At 38.9% G+C, this 26,555-nt stretch overlaps 1 protein-coding gene across 14 annotated transcripts in view; it reads left to right on the top strand.

Moving 5' to 3' along the window:
• Positions 1-26,555, top strand: part of USP54 (ubiquitin specific peptidase 54) — a 94,762-nt gene that overhangs the window by 60,748 nt on the left and 7,459 nt on the right. For 9 of the 14 annotated variants that reach the window (XM_027699962.1, XM_027699964.1, XM_027699965.1 and 6 more), the window contains 13 exons: positions 548-653; positions 3,708-3,854; positions 5,186-5,335; positions 6,591-6,759; positions 9,849-10,019; positions 14,000-14,131; positions 14,440-14,820; positions 15,895-16,129; positions 16,946-17,085; positions 18,130-18,303; positions 21,245-21,364; positions 22,518-22,710; positions 24,969-26,425. In XM_027699962.1, the coding sequence (XP_027555763.1) occupies positions 548-653; positions 3,708-3,854; positions 5,186-5,335; positions 6,591-6,759; positions 9,849-10,019; positions 14,000-14,131; positions 14,440-14,820; positions 15,895-16,129; positions 16,946-17,085; positions 18,130-18,303; positions 21,245-21,364; positions 22,518-22,710; positions 24,969-26,425 (3,575 nt within the window). Of the gene's footprint in view, positions 1-547; positions 654-3,707; positions 3,855-5,185; positions 5,336-6,590; positions 6,760-9,848; positions 10,020-13,999; positions 14,132-14,439; positions 14,821-15,894; positions 16,130-16,945; positions 17,086-18,129; positions 18,304-21,244; positions 21,365-22,517; positions 22,711-24,968; positions 26,426-26,555 lie in introns of those variants that run through there. The other 5 variants (XR_003536888.1, XR_003536887.1, XM_027699968.1 and 2 more) reach the window with 4 other exon arrangements.

Here is a 26,555-nt window from a genome sequence, read left to right as displayed (position 1 = left end):
TTATTTTAAAAGCACCCATACATAGTGGCATGTTTATTTACTGCTGAAACCATTTTAAGCTTAAACATGCTTTGAGCACTAGTATTGTGTACATATATACCATCTTTCAACTTGGACAGTAAAATAAATTGGGTGCTTTGTTATTTTTTGTTTGCAGTTTTGTGATTAAGGATGTGCTTTACTGTGTTATTTTACTAAGATTGTGGTTATTGAAGGGAAGCATTTTGAAACAAATATTTCATTTGGAAATCAAGTATTTATCAAAATGCTGAAGTTTGCTTTTAATATATAAATTTTAAGCCAAACAATGATCTGTTTCTGTTTTGAGTTTTACTTGTTTTCTTTATGCAGTATTATAAGGGAAGATGTTGTAATTCACACTGAATGGTGCGTTTTTTCTGTACTACAGTGTTAAATATAAAAAGTGTTGTGTATTTTAAGGTTCTTAACTTTTAACGAAATGTAAGTGAAACATATACTGGCTTAATATGGGTTTGTTTTATTTTATTGTTAAACTTTTGGTTTTTGTATTTTCTCTTTACTGAAGCAATCAAGCTATTTGTATGCTGGAGAGGCGAGAGAAACCAACTCCAGATATGTTTGGAGAGCTCCTGCAGAACGCCAGCACTATGGGAGACCTGCGGAACTGTCCAGTGGGTACCCTTACTTTTCTTTGGGTTTGAATTCAGTATCTCACAGTTATTCAATGAAGGAACGGAAAAATTAGTGATGATGGATGCCTCTTTGACTAGACACAAGTATTGAAAACAGGAATAGATGTCGTGTTTGTGTGGAAACTAAAAATGAATGTTTCTCAGAGTTAGAAACCACGAAAAAACATGATGAAGGCAAATAATCAGGAAATGCTTACATTGCTCCCAGGTAATGGCCATGAAATTCATTCCTGTTCAAGCCTGTGTTGCTGCTAGAAGTACCTAGAGTTGAGAGTTGGTGAGGCCTCCAAGACTAGCAATACATGAAGCTGCAATAATGCTGTTTTCATCCTATGGTGAAAGTTCTTGGATCTTACCTAAAGAAATGGGAATGACAAAGAATTTGGAGACCATATCTTGTACAGGAGATTTCTGTATGTTGGCGGTGGTTTTGGTTAGCTAGGCTTTTTAGAACAGTGTTCCACCACAGTTCATCCATTTTCTCTAGTGATTATTTCTATTGAGGGCAGTGCACTTCATCTGTAAATAATAGCATGAGAAAAGTACTTATTTCTTTCAAAATATTTTCAGCAGTACCGTGCTAGGGCACAGATAGCAGAACTTTTGTACCAGTCACTGTAATCATGTGTACAAGATGTTGGAGTTGTTTTACTTGGATGAGCTTCCCCTCACCTTCTTTACTACCTTTCAGTTGGAATAAATTGAACTGTTGACCAAACTGCTGTACCTGCAGCATGCAGCCAAAATGTTGATCAAAGGGGAAGAGAAAAGGACTTCCACTTCCCACTGCCAGAGAATATCCTGACAGTGAAGGGCTTACAGGCTATACAGTATATCTGCAAGAGCTAATCCAAAGGCAGGAAGCCTGACAAAAAATCTGAGGGAGTATTGGTTTGTTTTTCTGAGTGAGGTTTGGTATCCACGGTGTGGGAGTTACTGACTAGAAGGGATAGGCTGTAGTTGTCATGAGTGCTGGCTGATGTTTAACTATGTAAAAACAATTGCTGCACATGTCCAGTGAACAGTCACAGGCTGCTATGCCTAAAAACGTTCATTCTGCTATGCAGTAAAAGTCTGGCCAAATTCGGATTAATCAAATCTGTGTATCAGTTAAGAAAAATAAAAGTTTTTCATATAAATATAAAATGCTTATTTTTTATATATATCATAAGAGCTAGACTTCTAAAGCAAGAGTTTAATATCTTGTTCTACCTTTTAATTTGAATATGTTCAGATCCAGGACTTTAGATAAGCATGCAAAAAGAGTTATCATCAAACTTTTCTTTCATACTGATTAATAGGTAGGGCAGGAAACAGCTGCATAATTGCTACTTCATGTAATGCTATTGTTAGCAGTGAAGCAATACAGACTTTAACAGGAATGGCTTGTGTGCCTGTTCCCTGGTGGCAGTGTTAAGTATTTCCATTTTATACCATCCTCCCTCCCAATTTATAACTCTGAAGCCTTCACTTTTAGTCTCCATTGAAACATTTTTTCTTTTTTTTTTTTTTTTTTTAATATTGGCAGATAGTTGCTCACTAATTCAAGTAAAAGAAATTAGGATATTGTATTGTCATTTAAAAGATTAATATTAATCCAGCTACTTTGTCACTAGAGCATGGGAAATTTAATAGAAATACATTCTTGGTCAGGGCAAACTGTGAAATAATCAGTTGAATAAAATTGCTTACCAATATTTGCTGCTGCTTTCTTTTTATACTCAGGAAATTTTTCTATTGAGTCTTAGCTAAGGGTGGCCTCAAAGCCATGCAAGAGAAGCTTTTTTCAGGATGCCATGTTCCTCCTGTCATGCTGAAAGCACTTTTGTTAGCTAGCTGAAGCAAAGAAGACAATTGGAGAGTAAGATATATTTGTTATGAGGTAATTCACAGGATTGCTCATGCTTTGAATGACCCTTGCAAAATATGTGTTAATAAGGTCATCTTAATATTAAAACATCTTGTCTACATTTAAACATCACAGTCCTTTTCATTTTCTTTCTGCTTTTTAATTTTTCATTTTTGTCTCCCATTGATGATTGGGACTGAAATTCTGGTTAATTTTCTAGATTGCTGTGGGGAAGAGACACTTTGTGATCTCTTCTCTGGTTGCAGTGTCAGAAATTATTATATCCAATTGTGAAATTGGTCTCTGTAGACAAGAGAGACTATTTTTGCTATGAAAATGTGGTTTTTTTTTCCTGGAGTCTTACGGAGGTACCTTTGTGACCTGCCTCAGGGGAAAAGTGAACGTTGCAAATGGACTTTGTTGTAGTTTTCATCATATCCCCCCCTCCATTGTGTCGTCCTCCCCGCTTCCCCCTCACTCTCCCCCCCAAAAAAAGAAGATAATGGCACTGGTTAGGAGTGAGGGGAGACTGGCCACTCAATAAACACTGGTAGTTATTTAAAAAGTAAAAAATAGGAAGAGAAAAGGAAATAAGAAATGCAGAGCTCCTATGGGTTGGTAAAGTACCTCTTGATCTCCCAGCTGCTCTTCTCATATTTATATCAGTACTGACTTAATTATCCTGTCTAAGAATGGAATGCTTGAGGTACCCTGTAGAACCACTCAATTTTAACAGCAAAGCAGCACGTTGAAAGCTTTTCTGACACTGTCATATAAAGCATGAGTCTCTGTAGGTGCAATTTTCAATCTGAGATTCTTGTCAAAAGAAAGTGAGCTTTCCCTCCAATTCCTAAGAATGTTATTAGAATCTTTCATGTATATTTCCTTATCTTTTTTTAAAATAAGCTCATTTTTGTGCTATATGTTTTAATCATTATCAGCAGTATGAGGAAGAATCATCAGTGTTCACTTGAAAGCTTGTGAATGCCAGACAGCCTTGATAGCACACCTCATCTGTGACATGAGTAGCTCATACCTGGACACGGAGCATATTATATCTGCTGTGTTTCACCACCATCTCTCCAGATGCTGTACATCTGAAACTCAGACTTCTTAGTGCCTTGCCCTAACACTGTAATTAGATAAGGATTATGTTCAATGTTTTGTTTTATTTATATCCTCAGAGTAACTGTGGGGAAAAGATCCGTATTCGTCGTGTGCTGATGAACTCTCCACAGATCATCACCATCGGTTTGGTTTGGGACTCAGACCACTCTGATCTGGCTGAGGATGTGATTCACAGTCTGGGAACTTGCCTTAAACTGGGAGATGTGAGTTTTCTGTATTTTGGTACTACCTACTGTCTTTCTCATGGTGGTCTATGGTAGAGAATTGAGAAAAATGTAAGGTCTTCACCTTTACCTTTTCAGTGTCCATAAATAGAGAAATAGAGGGCAGAACCAAGGATCTGACCTGTTTCTGAATGCTTTGGAAAACCTGTGAACTGTATATTCTTGAGTTTCTGAAGTGAAGTTACATTCTGAAAATGTAAAAATATTTTGAAGTGAAAGGAAATTTAGGATCAGGGTTGTGCTGTTTCTATGAAAATACATGTATGGGCTTTCATTTTGAAGAACAGAAGTTTATTTCTAGTTCTTTTGAAGACAAAATGTAGTTGGTGGTGTTTTTTTTTTTTTTTAACTTTAGCTCCTCTTTTCGTTGAAATGCATGGTCATAACACTTAAAAGTTATTTGTAACTGAGCAGTCTCTGAAAGATGGTGGCTGGCACTGTGTGATTGAATGACAGACTGAATTAAGTAGGATCTAGAGGTTTGTCACCTGGAGGATTCACTTATTCTGCATTGGCTGGTGCTTTGGAGTTGAATTACTGGTATACCAAATTGTAGCTGTATCTTATTGTAGCATTGAGATAGAACATAAAATAATACATATATACACACACACACATATTAAAAAAAATGCATTGACCAGTGCACAGTATACCAAAATCAGTGTGAATTGGTGGAAATGTCGTTATGAAACAGTGTAGTCCTTGCACAATGAATCAGTAAGGCACAAAAAAAATGAGACCTGTGCATTTTTAAATTAATAAAATTCAATTAAATAGGAAAGATTTTTTTTTCTGTGTGCTGAATTCTTTTGACCTACTAATGTCTTCAGTTCATCTTTTATGTGGTGGTGTCATAAATTGGTCCCTACCTAAGTCAGAATAAATACCAGCTGTTTACTGTCCAAACTGCTTTGTTTCTACAAAGAGGAATGAATGTTCTAAACAGGATTTGATATAATCAGCAAGCATGACACAGAGAATACAAATTTTTGAAATAGAACCACACTTCAAATCCTGAAAAAGGTATTATATCATTGTTTTAAATGTCTTTAAGTACAGCCACAGACTCCAAGTCTTACTCAATTCATGAGCATCTACTGAGTTGGTCGGAGTCTGTTTCTGGTCTGCCTCTCTGTGTTTGCTTGAATATTACTTGATTATTTACTTATTGCCTTGTTTTCTCTGTCTTTTGAAGTAAAAAGTGACACCTCTCTATAGTACTTTGAGGTGTTTTAATATAAAGCAGTTACGTAAAATTCTGGGCATTTTATTAATTTCTCCTTTCATTTTTCTTACCTCTGTTCTTGAAGCTCTTCTTCAGAGTAACTGATGACAGAGCAAAACACTCAGAGCTGTATTTGGTGGGAATGATCTGTTACTATGGAAAACACTATTCAACCTTCTTCTTCCAAACTAAAATCCGCAAGTGGATGTACTTCGATGATGCTCATGTCAAAGAGGTGAGGAAAAAAATGTTTAGGAAAATAATAAATAATCTGTTAGGAATTTACTTGCATGTAGATCCATACTGTTTTTTACAGATTTTGAGAGATTTTTCACTGGTTTTCCACTCAGGATCCATAAATTTGTTGCTCCTTTTTTCTCAGCAAGATGAAGTATGCTCAAAAAAAGCATACCAGAAATCTCAGAAACCCTATTCTTAGTTCTGTTCTGTTGGCTGCCAGTCTTGGTTTTATGCTGTTGTTTAAAAACCTACAGTTTGCTTATGCACACAGCTAACATACATTTCTTTCCCCTGCTGACAAGCAGTGTAGCTGTTTAGTGCCTACTTTTGGACTCTTTGCTGGAGTATCTACATGCCAGTCTTCCCTAGTGCTTGCTGCCAACAACAAATTTTCCGCTTCTGCTGTTAGTGCTTTTTTTTAACCTTTTCACCAAGCATGAGGTCCTTGACATTAAAGGTACCGGTGCTGGGATATTGGCATGCTGTTATTGTAGCCCATTAGTTTGTTTGGCGTAATTTCACACCACTCTCCTTTTTCCCTTCTAGTCATGGAATCACAAAGATGAGAGAGGAGAATTTTCTTCTGTAGTCATGCCAAGCACAGTCTCATAGGGAAAAAACTCTAATGCATTAGTTCAGTTATACTTCTCTGCAGGAAAACTTTGCCAAGGATAGGTACTGCAGTGCTTTTGTAGAATACACATGTACATGGAGCAAATTTGTTGAAAGAGATGTTCAGTCTATCAGGTGGAACTTGTATTAGTACATCAGGAAGATGTTTGAGATTAGTATAACTACATGAATTACTGCCTGGCCTGTCAATGCTTGCAGAGGTTCTGTAACAGCAGAAATATTCACACAGCGAAGTATTTAGCTTTGACTTGAATTTACTGTCCTGCTGTCTTTTATTGTTCATTTTGTTTGTTAACAAATTCTTTTTGGCTGATGGAAAGTTTGAATGTCTCAGAGGATGAAAAAAGTTTTTTATGGAAAAAAAAATGAAAGGAAAGGATTATTTTTGTAGTTGTATTGTAATTTGTTTAGACATAAGATGGTGAATACCTTGATTTTAGTTAGATTGGTTCAAAAGCTTTCTTGGTGAGTCCATGTCAGTGCTGGCTATAGAAGTCAGTAGAAAATCAAACTCTGAAAGAATTATGAGGGGGAAAAAGAGAAATTATTATAGAAAATAATGACAGAAAACCTTTCTTGTTTTTATTCTTTTTTTGTTGTTGTTGTTGTCAATTCAGATTGGTCCAAAATGGAAAGATGTTGTGACAAAGTGCATTAAGGGTCACTATCAGCCTTTGCTGCTGCTCTATGCAGATCCAAGAGGAACTCCAGTGTCAACACAAGACTTGCCCCCTCAGGTGGATTTACAGCAATACAGCAGGACTTGCTATGACAGTGAAGACTCGGGTAAGCAGTCTGGGCTGTGTGCCTTGTACCTTTACGCTGCAATGCTGCGTGTGAAAAGTTTTTCTTCTTTTGAGTGTTACTGTTAGCAGTGGTCCTTATTGCTTGTCAAAGCTGATCAGGAATTCTGAAGAGGATTTCTAGTGTTTCATCTTTGACCTTGCTTGGTCCAAGACTCCGTTGATTGTTTGGTTAGTAATCTTTTCCAAAAAAGTGTGAAGAAAGGAACTGGGGGAAAAAAAAAAAGGGAAGGACCTGGTGTGGATGTAGGGCAGACAATAACTGATGACTTCACGATTGAGTTCATAAATTCATCAGCAGTTTTAACAGGGAGGGAATGAGACCAGAGATGCAAGAACACCAAAAATTAAAGGAAGGTGCAGAATTAAACTCTAGAGGGAAGTTAGGGAAAAGAAATATTGAGGAAATGTCATAAGTGAGTCCTTTTATAGGATGGTGAAGGAATTTTGGAAGGGGAAGAAGTACCATTTTTTAAAAAATAGAATTGCTGCAGCTAATCTTGAGCCATTTGGTTTGTTTTTTATTCAGATAAAGCAGTTCAAAAATGAACGGATTTGGGGAAACTGAAATGGAAGGGATTAGCAAACGCTTACGCCCATAGGTCATGTTTACTACTTCATTTCTCCTCGTCTGTTTTGTGTCAAAAAGATCTACAGCTATAGATATGTAGCTTCAGAGATTAGAACTTGGTCTGCTGAAGATACCAGTAGTAGTCTGAACAGGTTGTTAGTTTACTGAAGTTCTAGAAAATTTCGGACATTTAGTCACGCTGTAAGGGATTGAGGCCTCATATAAAGATGAATAAGTAAATTCTGAGAAAGATATTCAATTGTAGTACAGACAGGATGAAAATAAAACCTGTTATATTGTAATGATTTTGCAAGATTGTAAACATGCAAAAATTGAAACAGAGAATATCCTCAGTTAGAGATGGGTTTATAAGTTGCCAAGAGCAGCAAGGTGAGACCAAAATCACAACCTTTCTTCCAGAATTTTAGCCAACTTATACAGCTGTAATTCCAATAACATTTTGTGGTTTTCCTGGCTAATTGCTAGCTTTGTGCTTCCTGACCAGTGAATCTGTAGTGAACATCTACTGTCTTATTTATGTGTTGACAATCTATTAGTAATGAAACAAATCTCAAGCACCTCTTAAGGTAATACAAATAGAAACACCAGCAAGATGACCTTCACTTCTCACTTGACAAGATGCCTTGCAATTTACAAAACTGTCTTCCTGTTCCAAAAAAAAAAGAAGTTTGGAGGAGAGCTTTTAGTGCTTTGTATCAGTTGTGAGCACTTCTGCAAGCTTCAGGTCAATATACACTGTAAATTTGCCTGTAAAATTGACCTCCAGGAATTACATAGATAACTCTTCTGCTTGTTGTCTCTGCAGTATCTAATATTGTGTTTTAAAATGACTTCAGGAAGCTGAATACAAAAAAATACATCTATGAGAAGGTGTTTCCTTTCAGATAAAAATCAGAAGGCTCTAGTGAGTAACCTGCTCTTTCATTTCAAAAACATTTAGTGAGTCCTCAAGGCTTGCTCCTGCAGTCTGTGGTGTTCAACATTGATACCAAGTACTTGAGAAAATTTGTGAGATATTGTAGGTTGAAGTGCCAGAAGAATTCTTACCCTGTATGTTTTCCTGTCAAATTGAAGTGATTTATTTTCTAGGCTTGTTGATAGCCAGGCTTTTCTACTTTAATATACCTTTTTCAGAATGGCCTTTTTGTCTCTAAGTGTAATTACAGCTGCCTTTGGATTCTTCAGCGTTATCAGATGTCCACAGCCCATAAATTCATTAACTAAGAGATTGCTGCTTCTTAAGTTGTTGATCACTATATTCTACCTGAGCTTGTGTCAGTGGCATCTGATAAATGTATCTAATCACATCAAGATCTGATGCTGCAAATTATGGGGGAAAGATCGTCAGAAGATGCTGGTACAAAATGTTGTGAAGCTGAGTGCAAACAGCTCCACTTCATGTTTTTCATTTCCTGTTGAATAAGGACTTCAGTATGCAAATAGTTTTCTAGTTCTCAGTTCCACAGGGCTGATTTCTGTTGCCTGCATTCACCCCTCTTTCTATTACTGTCATCTCTGTTAACAACTGTATTCTATATTTCTTTAGAACAACAAGATTTTTAAGCAGTAAGGAGGTGGGGGGGAGTTTCTGACTTCAGAAGTTCTAAAGCATCTTTAAGTAGGTCATCTACTACAGGACTTGTTCTCACCAAAAGTGTGAAGTGCCCTCAGGCTGAATGTTTGCATTTAAACATAAGAATGACTTCCTCCTTTAATTTTTTTCTTCTTTAATTCCTCCACTGAGAAACAAGTATGAAATAAATATATGGTATATTAAAGAGTATAAAATGACCAGCAGTCTTCAAACTGTGTGAACTTTTTTACTTTTATGTACTGAAAGTGGTGGTAGAAGGTTGTCTTTTCTTCCTCTTTTAGTGACTTCAGGAATTACTGTACTAAAGTTAAATCATGATGCTTTATTCTTTACAGTAGGATTGGTGCTGACTTCTTGAGAAGGAATAGGTTACTTTGCTTTAGATAATACTCTTTCAGTATAAAGTTTTTACTAGATAAACTTTTGATTCATAACAGATGAAACATGTTAATTATTATAACTTGTGACGTTCTTGTTATTCTTATTAACATTTTGTACTTGACTGATTTTTTGACTTGCCCTGAAGCAGTGTATTTCATATTGTAATGGCACTTGACAGTGTTGAAACTTCGCGAACAATAATTTCTGTATGGTACTAATGTGTACTTTCAGTCCAATGGATGTAGTTTAATTTTGCATATTAAAAGGATTTGATAAATTTGAAGTTATCAAAGAGAAAGAAATGAGGGTTTTCAGAAAGACTGACACTTCAAAAGCAGAGGACCTTTCCCATAAGCTCTGGTGTCCTTGAATCTGAGTTTATATGCTCGGTATTGTGTTTTTCTGTTAACTTCTTGTGTAGTTGCCTCTATTTTCTCTTTTTAGCCTTTCTTGACTTCTGTAAGAGCCGAAAAATATTGAAATTTGACATTGCTTCCTTCTCCAGGGAGAGAAGCTTCCATCTCGAGTGATACCAGGACAGATTCCTCTACAGACAGCTATCCTTATAAACAGGCACACCATGAGTCTGTGGTCAGTCACTTCTCCTCTGACTCCCAGGGGACAGTCATCTACAATGTGGAGAATGATGCAGCTTCACAAAGCAGCAGGGACACAGGTAGCAGATGCCATTACATCTCTGTGATCATTGTCATTAGAAAAGTACAGTGGATTCCAGTGGAAAAAAAGAAATATATATACAACCTATAACAGAATAGTGAACAGTGTTTAGTATTCTAAATGTTTATGATATTTGTAACGAACTGTTGGCATTCACCAAAAAAGCACATGATTTAAAGGTCTTGTTGGCTTTTGTAGACTTGTATCTAGCCAGACAGGCCTTTACAGGTATGTTTTTCTGTTATCCACAATACAATCTGCTCTCTTTGTTATGTAATTCTGTGAGTTGGAGTCTGTACAGTGCCACTGTAGGGTTTGGTAAGTGTTGTGTGTGCTACTTATCTGCAGGCAGTTACTTCATTTCAGGAGTTGCAACTATCTGGGAAAGGCTCTTTCATCACCAGAATCTTTCATACTTGGGCACTAAGGACAGTGTGTGAGTGTTGGTAGTATTTACTGTACCAGGGAGGAGGATAAGTTAATTTCCTCCTGTGCCATGTAAGCAAAGTTAAGTTGGAATAGGCAGTGAGAAGACAATCTGTGTATCTGTTCCTTTGGGCAGCTGAACAGTCTGCCTGAACACTCTTTAGTTGAAAACAGGTTAACTGGAAGTCTGAAGGCTTAGATCTCGTCTATTATTCATGGCCAATGACCCTAGTCAGCCTGTTTCTGCATACAGTAGCTTCTAACACCGCTTCTGAAAACATAGTGGATAAGTTAAGGTCAGACTTCTAGCATCAGAAATAGGATCTACTGAGTCAGTTTGAAAAGCTATTTTGTTGCACCTTTAATAGATTTTCTAAGACATGAGAGTTGAATCAGCAGCCGTCGGTTACACCAGAGTGTCAAAGCTATAATTCTGCTTTCTCCTTTTAGTTGCAAAATTGTTGCTCTTGTGCATGCATAATTGATTCATTTGAAACAATCTATGGTACGTCAAAACCTGAAAAAAATATTTCAAACTTGTTTTATTTAGCATTCTTTGATTCTTCATCAGAGGTCCAAATAACTGTAACACACAGATTAAGACAGACCAACAGTCCTTCTGATGTTTTAGCAAATACTTAGGTACCAATCAGAGTCTTAGGTAGGGTGTGAGAAAGGAGAGAAAGTTGGAGCAGAATTTGAGTGATGAGGAAGCAAAGTATATGTTTATCTTCAGAGAACAAAGACAAAATGGAAAATGCTCGTGGCATATTTTTTAAATAAGTCTGCAAAATTGGCACAGATTTATTGGATTAGGTTCCTCCCTGCAAAACTTGCCAGGCAGAAGTCAACAGAAAAGGAGAGTTAAGGGGGATGGTCGCAAACATGTAAGCATGAAGTTCAGCATGTAACCTTTTGTTCTGTCATTTTTAGTGACTTTGTCCTTTTCTTTTTCTTTCTTCTCCTGTTGATTCTATCCTGTGTTATTCCCTTCAGCTTAGCCTGTCTCTCCACCTAAATTCAGTTGTCCTTATCTTCCCTGATTCAGCCTTAGCTGTAGTCAGCCTGTCCCATTAGCTAGCCACTTGTCTGGGCATTTCCCCTCTTTTTACCTACCCAAAACCTTTCCAAAAAAGTCAGTCTGCCAACTCATACAACTGCTCAGTCATCAAATGCTGATCCGTGGGGCTATAAAGAAGCCATCCACATTTGACCTGTCAACTGAATCGTTCTGGGCAAGAGCAGGATTCTTCATTTAATGGCCATTTACCCTCTACTCCAGCCCAGAAAATTATGGACCCTATCCCACATCATCCTCCGGGGAAGGACCACCATTGGGTCGTATGACCTCAGGCTCCTGGGTACTTCAGAATGGGGGCAGAAGAGTGGCTGCATAAGCCCTCTGTTTGCTCCTACCCACCTGTGCTGCTGAGAAAAATGTGCGTATTCTGGCTGCCCTATTCATGCAACTGAGATTTCAGGGGGAGGGAGTAGGGGGTGCTCTGTCTTAACCCATTTGATTTAATTTTCTTCTTTAATGTACTCTTAGACATGTGCACACAACTCCTACAAAAACAAACTTTTCCTTTAAATATCACTGTTTGCTTATAAAGCCATCCCAGCTCTGGAGGATGAGGTGTTTGAGTGATACATTCAGCAAGAGACACCTTTTAAGCTTGTTAGTGAATTTTAAAAAGTGAGTGTAAAGTGTTAGCTAATATCCTTGGGGTTTTAATTCCTGTATTCATGCATTATGTTGGATTTAGTTTTTGTTTTAGAGTGTCCAAGTAAAGACAACAAAGCCTGTGTTCTGCAGACTTCTGATTCTTGGCCTCTTCTCCATGCCTATTAAATGTCTGATGACAAAGGGACAAAATTTGCAGTTTTTGAAAGGAGGAGAAAATATTAATGCAAAGCTAGCAGCCTTCATTCTACAAGGCTTAGCTGGGCTTGAAGTAGTCTATGCAAATCCTAGGTTAGTTCTAGTAGCACTAAATTTTGTCAAATAGCTTCTGTTATGGTAATTGAAGGATGCTAACCAAGCAACCCCTATCAGGTTGAGTTGTTTAACTAGAGAAGTTATGCATGCTGAAGTGAAACATAAACCTCTTCTGTCTTGAGAGGAGACACTACAAGGTATAATGCTGTTCTTGCAGTCCCTGAAAGGTGTGTGACAGTCCATGCTGTGAAAGGAGAAATAAATTTATCCAAAGCACAGACTCGTGTTCAGTCACCTAAATGCTACACATCTTCTCCCTTCACTGCCAACATTTCTTTTACTTCCTTAATTTCTTTTCTTTTATATAATCTGCTTGTTTCTAAAGAATTTGGCCACAAAATCACTCTCCACTTGGCAAATGAATAGAAAAGCAAACCTTTTGTGGCTTGCTTTTTCTTGTTTGGATTCCTTCTAACTCATTCGTTGTAGTATCTTTGTAGCAATTGTGGTTGTAGTGAATTGGGTTTTTTAACTGTTGAAGGTACAATTTTACGTGTAAAATCTTTAAATGTTCTTGATTTTTATGTTAATCTCTAGAGAAGGGAGAAGGCTCAGGAGAGCCAGCTGTGTGTGTAGTCTGGGGGTTGTTACTCCACTATCTGGTAGTAGGGATTTTCCTTTCCTATCATCTTGTGCAAGGGGAAAGTTTGTGATATAAAGGCTACAGAAAAGTCTTTGTAGCTTATTCATAAATTCCCTTCTTATCCTGCATCTCTGCTTGGAACTACTCACGTGAGTAAAGCCATGCGTGTGTCTGTGCTTGCAGGTTTAGGACTGTGAATGTGTGAGAACCATAAAATTCAGAAAAGGCAATACAGAAAACTTGTGATGTCAAATACTCTTAATTCACATTTGATGTGAGGAAATGGGGAGTAAATTAGTAAATTGTGTGCAAGAGAAAATACTGGCATTCAGACACATAAGCTGTAGTAAGGGAATGTTGTGTGTCAGCTGGTCCATGTTCATGGTTTGTGCGTGTGCTCTTAGCTTGTGGCAGATGTGAATTAGCTGGCTTAGCCCTTGAGAGCCAAGTGAGGCTTCTTCACTGTAGACTAATCTGACTCAGATTACTTAGTGTTTGCTACAGGCAAAGAGAGTGTAGTTGGATAGTTAGTGCAGAGCAGCTGATGATGTGCAGTGATTTATTATTAGATGGTAGCTCGTTATGTGTTTGAGTCCTTATTTAACAGAGTAATGTCAAGTAAGCTGTCCTCAGGAGTTTCATGTTCATGGTCATTAAAACTGAAAGCAAGTAAGTGGTGTCCTTAGACTATTAGAAGACAAGGCAGAGTCAGCCTTTTCCTTTCCCTGTGGATAAGTGTCATTAACCAGAGTCCTTGGAGGGGCTGTATTGCTCTTTTATGACCTTAAAAATGGGACATACTCCCCAAGACAAAACCAAAAACTTACGGATACAAAAACTTATCCGAACTTGCCAGTTAGCATTGGAGTGTCTGCAGCTCCTGAGGAGCAATAGTCCTGCTGCTCTTAGCACAGTGAGCACCTGATCTGAAGGCTCTTGTCATCTCTACTGCATTCTTCTGTCCTTCCAGGCCACTTGACTGACAGTGAGTGCAATCAGAGGCATGTTTCCAAAAAGGGCTCGCTAGCAGACCGCAAGAGGAGTTCTAGCCGGTCTCGGCGAAAAGGAGATGAGGCTCAGTCATCAGGATACCATAGTGAAGGCAAGAGATGTTACTTTATTTCAAATATCAGTATCTCTTTCTGAATGTTTTTAAAATCCTCGGTGTGTGCATGCATTTTGCTCATTTCCCTCCTTGTTTCTTCTGTCTTTGTCTGTATTTTGTCCTGTATTTGCTTTTTGGTTGTTTGGTTCTATTTTGTTTCATTTGTTTGATTGGGGATTGTTGTTTTTCTGTTATTTTGTTGTTTTGGATTGCACTTTTCAAAGTCCGCATGAAGATGCTGCAAGTAGGTCTGCTCGTTTAACTGAAGTTATTTTTCTGGCTTTTGCTGTCTCTATAAACTGCAGGAGAAACCTTGAAGGAGAAACAAGCCCCCAGAACTGCCCCCAAACCATCCAGCAGCACCAGCAGGCTGAGGGAATTTAAAGAGACAGTGAGCAATATGATCCACAGCAGACCACAGCAGATTTCTCAAACCATCCAGAATTCCCCTCGTGGAGGGAGTAGTGCGGATCAGGCAGAAACACGACCCTTGAAAAGCCTCCCTGTGCACTCTCGAGACTGGGAAGTGGAGAGTACCAGTAGTGAGTCGAAATCCAGTTTGTCTAGCAGGTACCGGCCAACCTGGAGACCCAAAAGAGAGTCTCTGAATATAGACAGCATCTTCAGTAAAGACAAGAGGAAACATTGTGGCTACACTCAGCTTAGCCCCTTCTCCGAAGAAGCAGGTAAGAGTTTGAGAAGAAAGATTTATTTCAGAGTATGTGGAAGGTGAAATTTTGAACATGGAATTTAGGTCAGTGGTGAGTCATGTCTGTGAAGGCTGGTTTCTGTGTGAGTATTCCTATTGCATGTATGACACTTCTGTTTGACTTCTGTGTGTTACATTTCTTGTCTAAGGAAATAATAAGGGAAGCATAGTCACCTACTCTGCTTAAACAGACACAGGGCTATACTGCTAAGTATCTGGAAGTTCATCCTTTGGAGTGGCCTTTTGTCTTGGTCTATTTTTTTCCTCTGGTTCATCATGGTATTTTTACATGATGGCTCAGTATGGTGCAGACAGTACCTTGTGTATCAGTGTAGTGTTCTTGTTGTGAGGATAAGAGCTGGCAGCCAGTGGTGATTTATCTGTGACTGTTCTACACCTCAGAAACTATCAACTTGTACGTAGAGACTTTGTCCTCAGCTTTGGTTTTGGAGGTTGAAAAGAGTTGGGAAGCATAAAAGAATATGTATAGGGAAGGTGAAGGGGAAGAGAACACAGCTCCATGGAAGGAAGGAAAGCAGACAAGAATCAAGTGGAAAGACTGAAATCTGTAAGAAAGAATTTTGGAAAAAGCAAACCAAGAAGAAATTTCCTGTCCTCTCTGAACTGATGTTATATAAACCTCAACAAATCATAAATGGTAAAATAAACAATGTAAAAAATAGAGCATCTGAAGTAGATATGACAGAGTACTGGAAATACAGTTGGGTATACTGTAAAATTATCTTTTACAAATACAAAATACTATGAGGAGGAAAGGATTTTCTTTCCAGACTTGATTGTTACCTTGGGGGCAATATGGTAAGTTGTACAAAAGGGGGAATATTCAAAACTAAATTTGTTGAACAGATTATTCTTAATATTGCTAGGAATGCTGTGAAAGTATCGGGGTTTTTTCTGCTTAATACTGTGAGTTTTACACTAAATTAAGGATGGTGCTTCTGGTTCAGCCGTAGTTGAGAAGCTAACGTGTATGGATGTTTTGCTGGTATTGAAGCTTGCAGTACCAAGCTATATGGTTTTGTCTTGACAGGTAAAGAACTTACTGAGAATGAAGTGAAGGAACACGCTGTGCATGAAACAAGGTCAAGCCAGTCCAATGTGAGATACAAGCGTGGTGTGCTGGGCCGGGGCACCCAGCACCATATGGTGGATCAACATCCTCATCTCATACAGAGGATGGAGTCCGGCTACGAAAGCAGTGAGCGCAACAGCAACAGCCCCGTTAGCCTGGACATGCCCTTGTCTGAGAGCTCAAGCACCCACAGGTAGATTTCAACAAACCTTATGTTTTGAACAATTGAAGTCTTGATTTCTACGTAGAACATTTTTCAAAACACTGCTCCTAACTTGTAAAACACCTTTATTGGGGCAGGGGAGAAATAGTAGGGAAATGGGAACCTTTTTTTGTCAGTATATTGATAGCTTACTGCTAGTGAGAAGGAAAAGAGCAAATTGAGTGAGAAATGTTGTCTAAAATGATGCATCTGAAATACTTGTACCCGTAGTCTAAGGTTTAAAAACTCCATTAAAATATAAAACTCTGTGCTTGTCCTTTGAGTAGCTCATAGTCCTTTTTGTTTCAGTTAAACCATTGCTTCATAGGAGCCTTGTAAAAAATGAGAATTCAAGTCTTGTGAAGAAATCTTTGGTTTTAGACATACTTGCAATATTTGTATGTAAAGTTTTTGACATTTTCAGACACACTTGCAATATTTGCATGTAAAAATAAATTGGCAGCACACTGTGTGTCTCTCCTTGACTTAGGAAACTTCAGACCACCACACTGGCACTGTTTATGGCCAGAATAGTAGATTTGCAGCTATAAGAATCTGTTGAGAACAGCTCTCAGACCACAGCTTTAATATACATTGCATACTTTTATGGAGGAGAACAGAATTATTGTACTCCTACTTGTTAACATCCTCTTTCTATGCTTCTCCCTAGATTTTCTTATAGTAGATTTCTTTTAAAATTAAATTAAAGTGCAAGTAAATGTTTGTGTGTGGATACAGAAAAGGTAGATAAAATTTCTCCTGGAGAAATTAATAACGTGGTAACCTGTAATGACTCTCTTTTTGGAGGGACATTCATATGAAGCGAGCAAGTGCGTTTGTTCCTGCCTGGCGTAACATCCCAAAGTCTCACAGTAGCAGCATGTTGGAAGTGGAGTCTGCTTCATCAATTGGGAGCTGGACAAATAGCCCACACACCATTGGGAATGGTAAGATGCCCTTCAGTAGGAGTGGTTATGCAAGGTAAATTGTATTGGAGTTGTTTTTTTACTTTCTGGATGTTTATCTTCACAGTGGAGTTATAAGGAAAGGAAAAAGAAACATTGAGGAGCATAACACAGTTTCACAAGATACAATTTATAAGATTTACCAAAGGGGATTGCAAAAAACTTTGTTGGAATATTCCTTTGATCATGTTGCTCTGGCATCTCTTTTGAGTATTGACTTAACTGATAAAATAAAGCTCTTCTTCCTGTTCTTTCTTATAACTCAGTGTTCTGCCTCCCAAGCATAACTCATGGTAACTAAGTAGAGTCCTGAAAAGAAGCTCATAATTCTATACAGATTTCAAAACTCTCAGAAATATGACTGTTTATTTACAAGATGTTTGGGCCTAAGACTGAGCTTTTTTGCAGATATGCATTCTGCTTGTGTCTGCTTATGTATCCTGAGCAAATATTTTATTCTAGAGAACAGCTGGGGAAGGGAAAGGGAAGGAGAGGAGACACTTTTTGAATATCTGTAACAGTTGAACTGAGAATGATGACTGATTGATTTCTGCTGTGTAGGATATTGATATGCTTTATTTTCTTCCCATTTTCATCTGCTTTATGCAGTTAGGTACAAAACGTCTCACTTGGAATCCATTTTACTTTCAAAAGCTAGTGATCTGGCTAGATTGACATAGCATTATTTACAAATTATAAGCACAGTAAGAAGCCTCAAGATTTCATCATCAGTTTAGGGTTATTATCTCTTCCAATTTTTCTCTCTGTTCCATATGCTGTTTTCTTGGGTCAGGGAATCCAGAGGTGGGCTGTGCTTCAGGGGAGCTTGAAGCAATACTGTATTGGGCGGAGTTTTAAAAGTAAAATTTAACAAAGCAAAATGTACAATCTGCAATTCTGTGGTCTTTGTCAGACTGTTATATTCTAATGTTAATTTTATTCTCCATCGATACTTTGTCTTTTAAGGGATACTCTTAAGAGATTTAACTATCAAAAAGTTTGGGTGTTTTTTTTCTTATTTTGAAGGTGGAGAGATGTTTATTCCTTTAAAGAGTGAACTGGATGAATTGCAAGAGGAGGTGGCAAGGAGAGCACATGAGCAAGAACTACGCAGAAAAAAAGAAAAGGAAATGGAGGCAGCAATGGGCTTTAATCCCCGTCCCAGCAGGTTCATGGATCTAGATGAACTGCAGAATCAGGGTAACTTTTTGACTGCAGTATATTTTGCAAGATGGTAGCACTGAAGTTTTTTGAACCTTTGAACTTGTGAGTGTGGGTGTCTCTCTCCATATCCATCCCCCATAACAATTTTGTACCTTCAGTTAGTGAAATACCATCCATTTCAAACCTGCAGGATGTGAAAAAACTGTTTGGTATTTTGACCAAATTTCCTCTTAAATGAGAAAACTAATGCAGAGGTATTTTTAATATATTTACATCTTTCCATTTTTACAGTGACACATGCTGTTAATAGTATTGATATCTAGATTTAGGTGTGAGGCTTTAACCAACATCTTGGAATGAGCAGGACTGTTTGTACTTTTCAGGCATCTCAGCTCCACCCACAGCATAGCTTGTTTATATAAACCACTGTTTTGTTTCTGATTGATTTTAGTAGCTTTACAGCCCTAAGCAATTCTGCTTGTTCCTGCCCTTGTGCTTTCCAGTCTTTCTCTCTGCCCAGCTGTGCAGCCACAGCACAGATGTGGGAACAAGTAATCTGGCAGGTTTAAGCTGGATCTAATTGAAAATCTGAGCTGGGTTTAGGTTACGTATCTCTTCTAAGAATTAAAAAAAAAAAGCCAAATACTAAGTTTGATTGTCTTTTCATGACTCCTCAACTTTCTGGCAGGAGATGGCAGCAGAAGAGCAGCAGAGGGAACATGGCAGGATTCACATGTAGTACCTTTGTTTTAGCCCTAAATCTCCATCAGCCAGTAAGACAAGTCAGAGAGAAGTGGAATAAAGTGCACTGATCCAGAGAAGAGTGAACCCCAAAGTCTGCTGGAGCACTTAAATGGGGGTCCTTGGTGGGTCAGCAGAGCCAAGAAAGGTGTAGTGAACACGTGGGCTCTGGTCCAACAACTCCATGATCAGGGCAATCCCACTGTGGCCTCCTGTGTTGCCAGGCCTCCTGGCATCCCCATGCTGCTTGCAGCAGCCTGATGTAGATAATAGTTGAGGTGCTGGTTTGCTGCTGCAGTGAAAGAGAGGAAGGAGAGGGGCAGCCCGCAGAGTTGCCAGCTCTGGACATGATTCCGAGTGTGCTCTGCAGCCTACAGCCATGCCAACTGCTCAGCAGCCAAAATGGCACTGTGCCAATGGCAGTTGAAAAATATGATCTCTATGAGAATGTCTGACTGTGGGAATGTTTTTATAGTTTTTGCTGACCATCAGTTTTTCTTTACAGTTCTACTATGACCTACTGGTAACCAGGTGAAAAATGTTGAGGTACCAGGGTAGATGGATATCTTTTTTTTTAGTTAGTATAGTGTTTACTTTTGTAATATAAATGCTAACAATGTAAAAATTGAAAAGTAAACCTCTATTGTTGAGCACGAGGATGTTGTCTTCTCTGCTTCTCCTGCCTGAAAGAAAATAGCGTGTTCTCCAATACATTATCCCTCTTTGATCTCTTGTATTAGTTGGTTGAAGCAAAATTGGTTAGCTTTTCTTTTGTTAAAAAGGAAGTAAACCAGACTGGTGCCTAATGAAAAAAGAACTCAATAGAATGTTTGAATTTAGAGGCACTAATTTGAGATCTGGGAAAGTCTTTGTTGATTCCTTTTAAGTCTTTCCCCACCCCAGTCAGAGATCCAATGCTTAACATTAACAGACTTAACTGCCTTGAAGGCTTGCTTGTATGCAGAACTGCAGAACACTTGTGACTCATTTTCCCCTCAAGTAAACTGCTAAGAAAGCTAACTTTAGTATTCTGGCCTTGATTACAAGCCTCAGTTGCCTTGATTTTGGAACTGAATGTGCTGCTTGATTAACTCACTGCTCTAACAACTCTCACTTCCCTCTCTGGTACCAGCTTTTCATGCAAGTTCTTTGGGGTTATGGTGTAAGAGTTCGTATTTACATCTGTGCACAAGGGTGTTGGGGAGCAGGTCAGGCCACAGCATGTGTTATGCAAGTTGAGAGAACGTAATTTATTTTTGGCTGATAAAGATACTCATGGTCTCTACCACAATGACAGAGTGGTATTCTGTTAAATACTCTGTTAAAAAAAGCCCACCCCTAAACAAAGCAAAAAGTCAAGTTTTATTTTCAGTTTTCCTCTACCTCATTCAAATGTGTATATTTTTGTGCATAACTCACATGATGCCTAATAGGTGTGACACCAGACAGTTTGGGCATTTCTTCCTTTTGGAACTGAATGTTCTGATGCCAGGACACAGTTTCTTTTTTGTGTCCAAGGATGACTTATCCGTCTCTTCTCCAACACTTTTTCTAAATTGTTGCAAAAAGAATTCTTGACAGTTTTCCCTTCCTTCTCAGCTTCTTACACCTGTGTTCTTCAAGCTGCAAGACTGCTGAGTTTTTGTATTCTATGTGTCTCTTTCGGCATTTGAGTGTATGCACTGAACACATTTGTAGCAGTATTTCATGCAGGCATTTACACTCATACTCAAGTCTGAGTTTTCTTCCCCTATGGAAGTAGTTGGATATCTGAAGAAGACACAGATGGTTTCTGTCAGAAAACTTACTGTACAAGAAAAAAGCCCTGATCTGCTGTATTTTTTTTAAACGATATGTTTTGATTTAGATTTAATTCTAAATTTCGATTAATTCCTACTTGACGGAAGTCATTTGACCTGACTCTGTGATGTGTCTATTCCTTTTCTTGTACTGATTTAGAGTGTAAAAATAATAGAATAAGCCAATACAACTCTCTCAACCAAAGAAAATTTGAGTGGAAAAAAAAGTTTCATGTTGCTTTACTGTGTGGATGTCGAGCATATCAGGGTGCTCAAGATCTACTTCTGCTCAGGGAAGGTTAGGTGGTGCAGTCTGGGATACGTGCAGCCTCTGCGAGACTCCATATGTGGAAGAATTTGGCGATCACAAATGGGATGAGGGTAAGTGAGGATTCTGCAATGAATGAAACCAAAATGAAGGGTGCTGCCCATTGCAGGGAGGAGTGATGGCTTTGAGAAGTCGATGCAGGAGGCAGACTCAATCTTTGAAGAGTCGCTGAATCAGGAGCAGAAGGGGGATTGTGCTGCAGCTTTGGCTCTCTGTAACGAAGCTATATGTAAGTAACTTTAACCGCCTGAGCTATTGCGCTTTTAACAGTGTACTAATATCATAGAATAGAGTCTGAAACATTGAATCCATTAAATAGTCAGGTAGTAATATGGGGATCCAGATGGTCTTTAGGATCATGCAGGTAGACAGAATTTTTCATTTTTTCAACATTCACAATGGGGGTTTTAGTCCTATTCCTCTTCATCTCTGTTTTTTCATGTTTGCATTCATTTTGTTGTTCTCTCCAGTGCTAAGGCAGTAACAGCACTGGGCTGCTGATACACCCTTTTTGGTGCTAAATGGTATGTTTCAGCAAGCACCTCGTAGGTAACTCCCCTACCACTTGGTCCTCACAATTTTTCCTTGTCGTCAGGCCAAATTGCAAAGGCCATTAAGTTCCCCTTTATGTCATGGAGTGTGTAATACAGGAAGAAAATAATAGCCCACTCTTGAGTCCTGTGGATTAGGAGAAATAAACTATGCCGTACTTGAACTTTCATGAAGAAAAAAGCATTAGGACATTGAAGTGCTTAAATGCATTGTGACCTTTGAGAATGTGTGCTATGTGATTTCATTTTATTTTTGGTGTTTTTCCATTATGACTGGCTGGCTGTCTCACCTCATGCTCCCCTCTGTCTGTATAGAATGGCTGCAGACAGGGTGGGTAGCTCCTATGCATTTGCGTTTAGAAATTGGCTTTTATGGACTGCAGAATAAAGGGTGCAGCATACGGCTGTTGTGATAGTTCTGTTAGCTTCCATTCCAGCAAGGTATATGCTGAATCTCAAATCCCAGCTGGGTATTCCTGCACATAGAGGGAGTCCCAGGTACGGAGGATACAGGAGAAGAGTAGATGATGGAATAAAGCATCAATGTGGTAGGATTGGAAAGAGCCTGTGAAAAGGGGATGAGAAGTTGGGTAAAACAAGGATTTTTTTTTTTTTAATTTTATTTTGGTTTAGTTTCAATTAATATATTTGTACACCTGGCTAAGCTGAATGTGCATTAATGGAAACAATAGCATCCTTGTGAATTCTTTTGTGGCAGTATTTGCATGGTCCATGTTTTATGTTCCTGCTCCATCTTTTTTCTTTTTTTTCTTTTTCAATTTTATTCCTTTTTTCTGTTTGTTTTCTGCTATGTTTTCTTTTGCATTTTAGCTAAACTAAGACTTGCCATGCATGATGCCAGCGCTAGCACTCACAGCAGAGCCCTAGTCGATAAGAAGCTGCAAATCAGTATCCGAAAAGCCCGGAGCCTCCAGGATCGCATGCAACACCAACAGCCATCGCAGCCGCTGCCGCCGCCAACCTGCCACCCACCGCAGGGCGGCACCGTGGCCCAGTCTACAAGGTAGTCCAAGCACATCACCTAGACCCAGATCTGAGCTGCATCCATGAGCAGTGCAGTCTGGAAGGAAATAGCAAACTATGTATTCTCCTCTGGATAGTCCAAGTCCTGCTGTGTTACACCCTGTTCTTTTCTTCTCTAGGTTAAATCCTATTATAAGGGAGGCAACTACCCCATCTTCCCCCTCACCACCCTCCTTCCCCCAATCTTTATAGAATAGTTCAATGTGCATGTGTTCAGAATGTGATCTGTGACAGAGAATTGTAGCAGTCAGTGCCTGGCAGCATTGATGTCTTATGCACCAAGGGAAATAATACGGTAGACCATAACCTGGCTAAAAAAGCTGTGCTGTGTTAGGATGAAATGTGACTGTATATAATCAGGAGCAGTTTCAGGACTCAGTAAAAGAATGTACTACAGTAAAAATCATGCTATACTTACTTTTATGTTGGGAACCAATGTGTTTAGTGCTCTGTAGTTTGAAAACTGTGAAGTACAGTGATCTTTTCTTTCTAGTCCACTTCTGTAGTGGTGCACTGGTACAGCTCTTGGATCCAGATCCTGATTCTGTCACCTTGACTACTCTATCATTCTTCATTTTCTTTCTGTGCTTCCTAGCATCCTGTAGCCTGGCTTACCAGCCCTCCTCAGTGTCTCTTCATGAGTCTTTCTTCCATATTGACTTTAACTATGGCATAATTAACTCTCTGCTGTAGCTGATCCTTTTTCCTACCCTCTTTAGCATGCAGCTTAATCCTTCTTTCTTCCCATGCCATTCACTCCGAGCACTAGACCATCCCTATCCAATTTCTAGGTTGTTTCTTGAAGTGTTACTTTTCTTCCCTCCCCCTTTTCTTACATGTTGTATTATCAGGAGCTTAGATGAAATCTCAGATGAGAACCCTTTTTCTGTTCCTTTTTGTAAAATGCCGCATACAGCTTTATACAAAACCAGTTACTTTGCAAACCTGCCAGCCTATAGTTCATAATGTTCTTTTCTTTTCCTGCAGTACCTGAATTACATGTAATGAAGGCTGATCTTTTTGTCAATCAGGGGTCCATTATATCCTCTTTTACAGGAGAAATGCAGAGCTGAAATCATGTATTTTGGCAAATTCAAAGAAAATGAAAGAAAGGAACTTTCTAAATTAATTTTGCTAATGCTAAACTTGCTCACTGCTGCTCTGTGAAAAGAGCATTACTTTTGCAGAAAGCTGTATCCAATTAAATGTTAATATTGCAGCCAATGAAAAAAACCCTATTCATAGCCAGAGTTCTGTACTGATATAAATAACATTGTAGATAGTGCATAGTTTGCAATTACTCACAGACAAGGTTGTTCTGCTACACATATCAACTCGGTCTTCACAGTAACTTGCATTCTGTGCATCTCAAGGAAGAAACAAGGCAATGATCTTACAGTTGCCTTAAGTTTTCTGTTGGAGCTGTTTGTAGCCTGTCGCTTTCTCACAGGCACATGGACTTGATACGTTTTTTTCGGTCTGTATATTAAAATGCTAAGTAAATACAGAAAAGTACCAAGGACATCTATGAACCAAGGATATAATTGTCTTGCATTGGTAAATAAAAGAATTAAAATTATTTTCTAGAAGTATGCTTAGAATACAAATTATTACAAAACAATTGTTATATATTTAGCTCCAACTTTATTTAATGTTTGGATAAACATCTCAAAAATGAGAATACAAAGATGACATGAGAGAAATTTCAACCTGTTCCTTCCATTTGTCAAGTCATTCTTCATTAAGTTGCCTGGAGAGAGGGAGACCTTACAGAAATATTGTCGGTTTGTGTTCAGATCAGGAACATGTCCAAAGTATTTTAAAAAATATCTAAGATGTTATTGTTGAAAACAGTTGTTTTATTTTATACAAATGCTACTTTTACGATTCTTATAGTTATCCCTACCCACATGCTCAGTCTCCTGGTTGAAGTGCCTAGGGTGCTGTACAAGAATACTTTATATAGAGCCTAACTGTGGCAAAAGACTCTTAAAAATATGAAATGGATTCATATTTTCATAGATAGTTATATAGTTAGATCACTTAGAGTAGGAAATCAAAGTTAGAAGCGAAGGACTAACATGTATGTATCTACCAAGTTACTGCAAAGTCTTCATCGGAATACAGTGAGCAAAGGGAAGTGTGTTGAGGTATATGTCACCTATTGCACGTTCTGTACCCTTGGAATAAACATAAGCAATGACTGCTGCTAATCATTTACTCTTCTGTGTGTTTTAGTGAACAGACTGGCCCGCTCCAAGTACTGCTGAGCCAGGAGGTACCACTGGAACCCAACAAAGAAGTGGAATTTGGGTCCAGTTCTTTCTTCCACCCACCTGCTTCCTGCCATGAATTGCACTCATCATTATATCCAGAGTCTTCCTCCTTGCCCCCTTCTGAAAGCAATCCATCCAACAGGATCTCTCCAAACTTCCAGTCTGCTTCTGCTGATTTTCATGACCAAGTTCCCTCTTTTCCCTATAGGCAAGGGTTGGCAGAGAGGTCTGCAAGAACTGAGAATGATGCCCACAATAGTGGGGAATTTGCTGACACCACAGCCACAGGGCCAAAAGACTATAGGGAATGCTGCAGTAGCAGCAAGTTAGAAGAGGTTCATAACATAACGCCTATTCTCTCACCTCAGTACAAGTCCAAGGCTAACACAATAACCTCTGGGTCTTTGCCTACACTGTTTCCTTGTCCACATCCTCCGCAAGCAGCATCTCCTGAAAAGGACAGCCAGCACAGTCCTTGTTCCAAACTTGCCAGCTCTCCAGTGCGACCCAGCATTGATCATTTAGGGGCCTATCATGCAATGACCCCTGCAACTTCATCCCCTACACAGCAGTGCTCCTCGGATCCTTTGCAGAAAACAAATAAGTACTCCAGAACAAACAGTCATGAGATTTTATTACCCTCACAGGGTGAATATGGCACAGCAGAAGGTTGCAAATCTGAGGCTTTTAGTACAAAGGGACATGTTCGCTCCTTGGCAGAGCAGTTTCAGAAAATGCATGCAGTCTCCCAGAGAAAAGGTACTCATGAAAAAGGCTGGATTGCTGCAGTGTGTCAGGATGAGAAGTCTCCAAAGTTAACACAAAAATCTTTCATCTACCCTTCATCCTCTGGTTACAGACCGCTAATCCATCAAAACCAAGAAAACAAAACCCAGTCTTCTGAAAAATTATACTCAACTGTGGATATTAGGGACGGGGTAGTTTCTTTGAAGGGTTTTAGTGCCCAACATGTTGCTTCTAAGAGTATCTGTTCTCACAGTGAAGAGCTGTGTAGAAGAGGTGGACAGAATATAGCAGACCCTGCACCCTACGTGGAAAGGCACTGTCATGATGGAGGAATGAAAGAGGTGGATGATGGATCTGCTGGTAGCATGGTTGCCTCTATGCCTGTGGACCGTTGGGTGAATAATGTTACTAGGTATTACAGTTCTCAGAAGGCTAATAAGAATGCTGAATGGCTTCCTGTACCTGGGAGGAGTCCACTCCTTTCTGATCAGAGAGCAGTTGGAGATGACTTGAGCAGGATCCCAGTACATCTGCATCCACAGTGGAATCAAGACACAGAACAGGAGCTTTCAGAACTGGAATCCCTCTATCAGACTAGTCTGCAGGCATCTCAGGCTACTAGGCCTTTCTTGGGAAGACAGGACAGTGCTAGGTATCCATTTGACCAATCAGGTAAGAACGATGCAGCTGTTTTTCTTGGTTGACCTGCCTATATACTCCAATATAGGTGAAGATATATTTTTCCAGTTGATTTAGTTAAATGGGCATTAATTTGTGCACAGATGCAGAAAAATTCAGGTTG

The sequence above is a fragment of the Neopelma chrysocephalum genome, unplaced genomic scaffold (assembly GCF_003984885.1).
Source record: "Neopelma chrysocephalum unplaced genomic scaffold, ASM398488v2 Primary Assembly neopelma1_143, whole genome shotgun sequence".
Taxonomy (NCBI): Eukaryota; Metazoa; Chordata; class Aves; order Passeriformes; family Pipridae; genus Neopelma; species Neopelma chrysocephalum.
The sequence above is the reverse complement of the archived record's forward strand: the minus strand, read 5'-3'. Positions and strand labels throughout refer to the sequence as shown.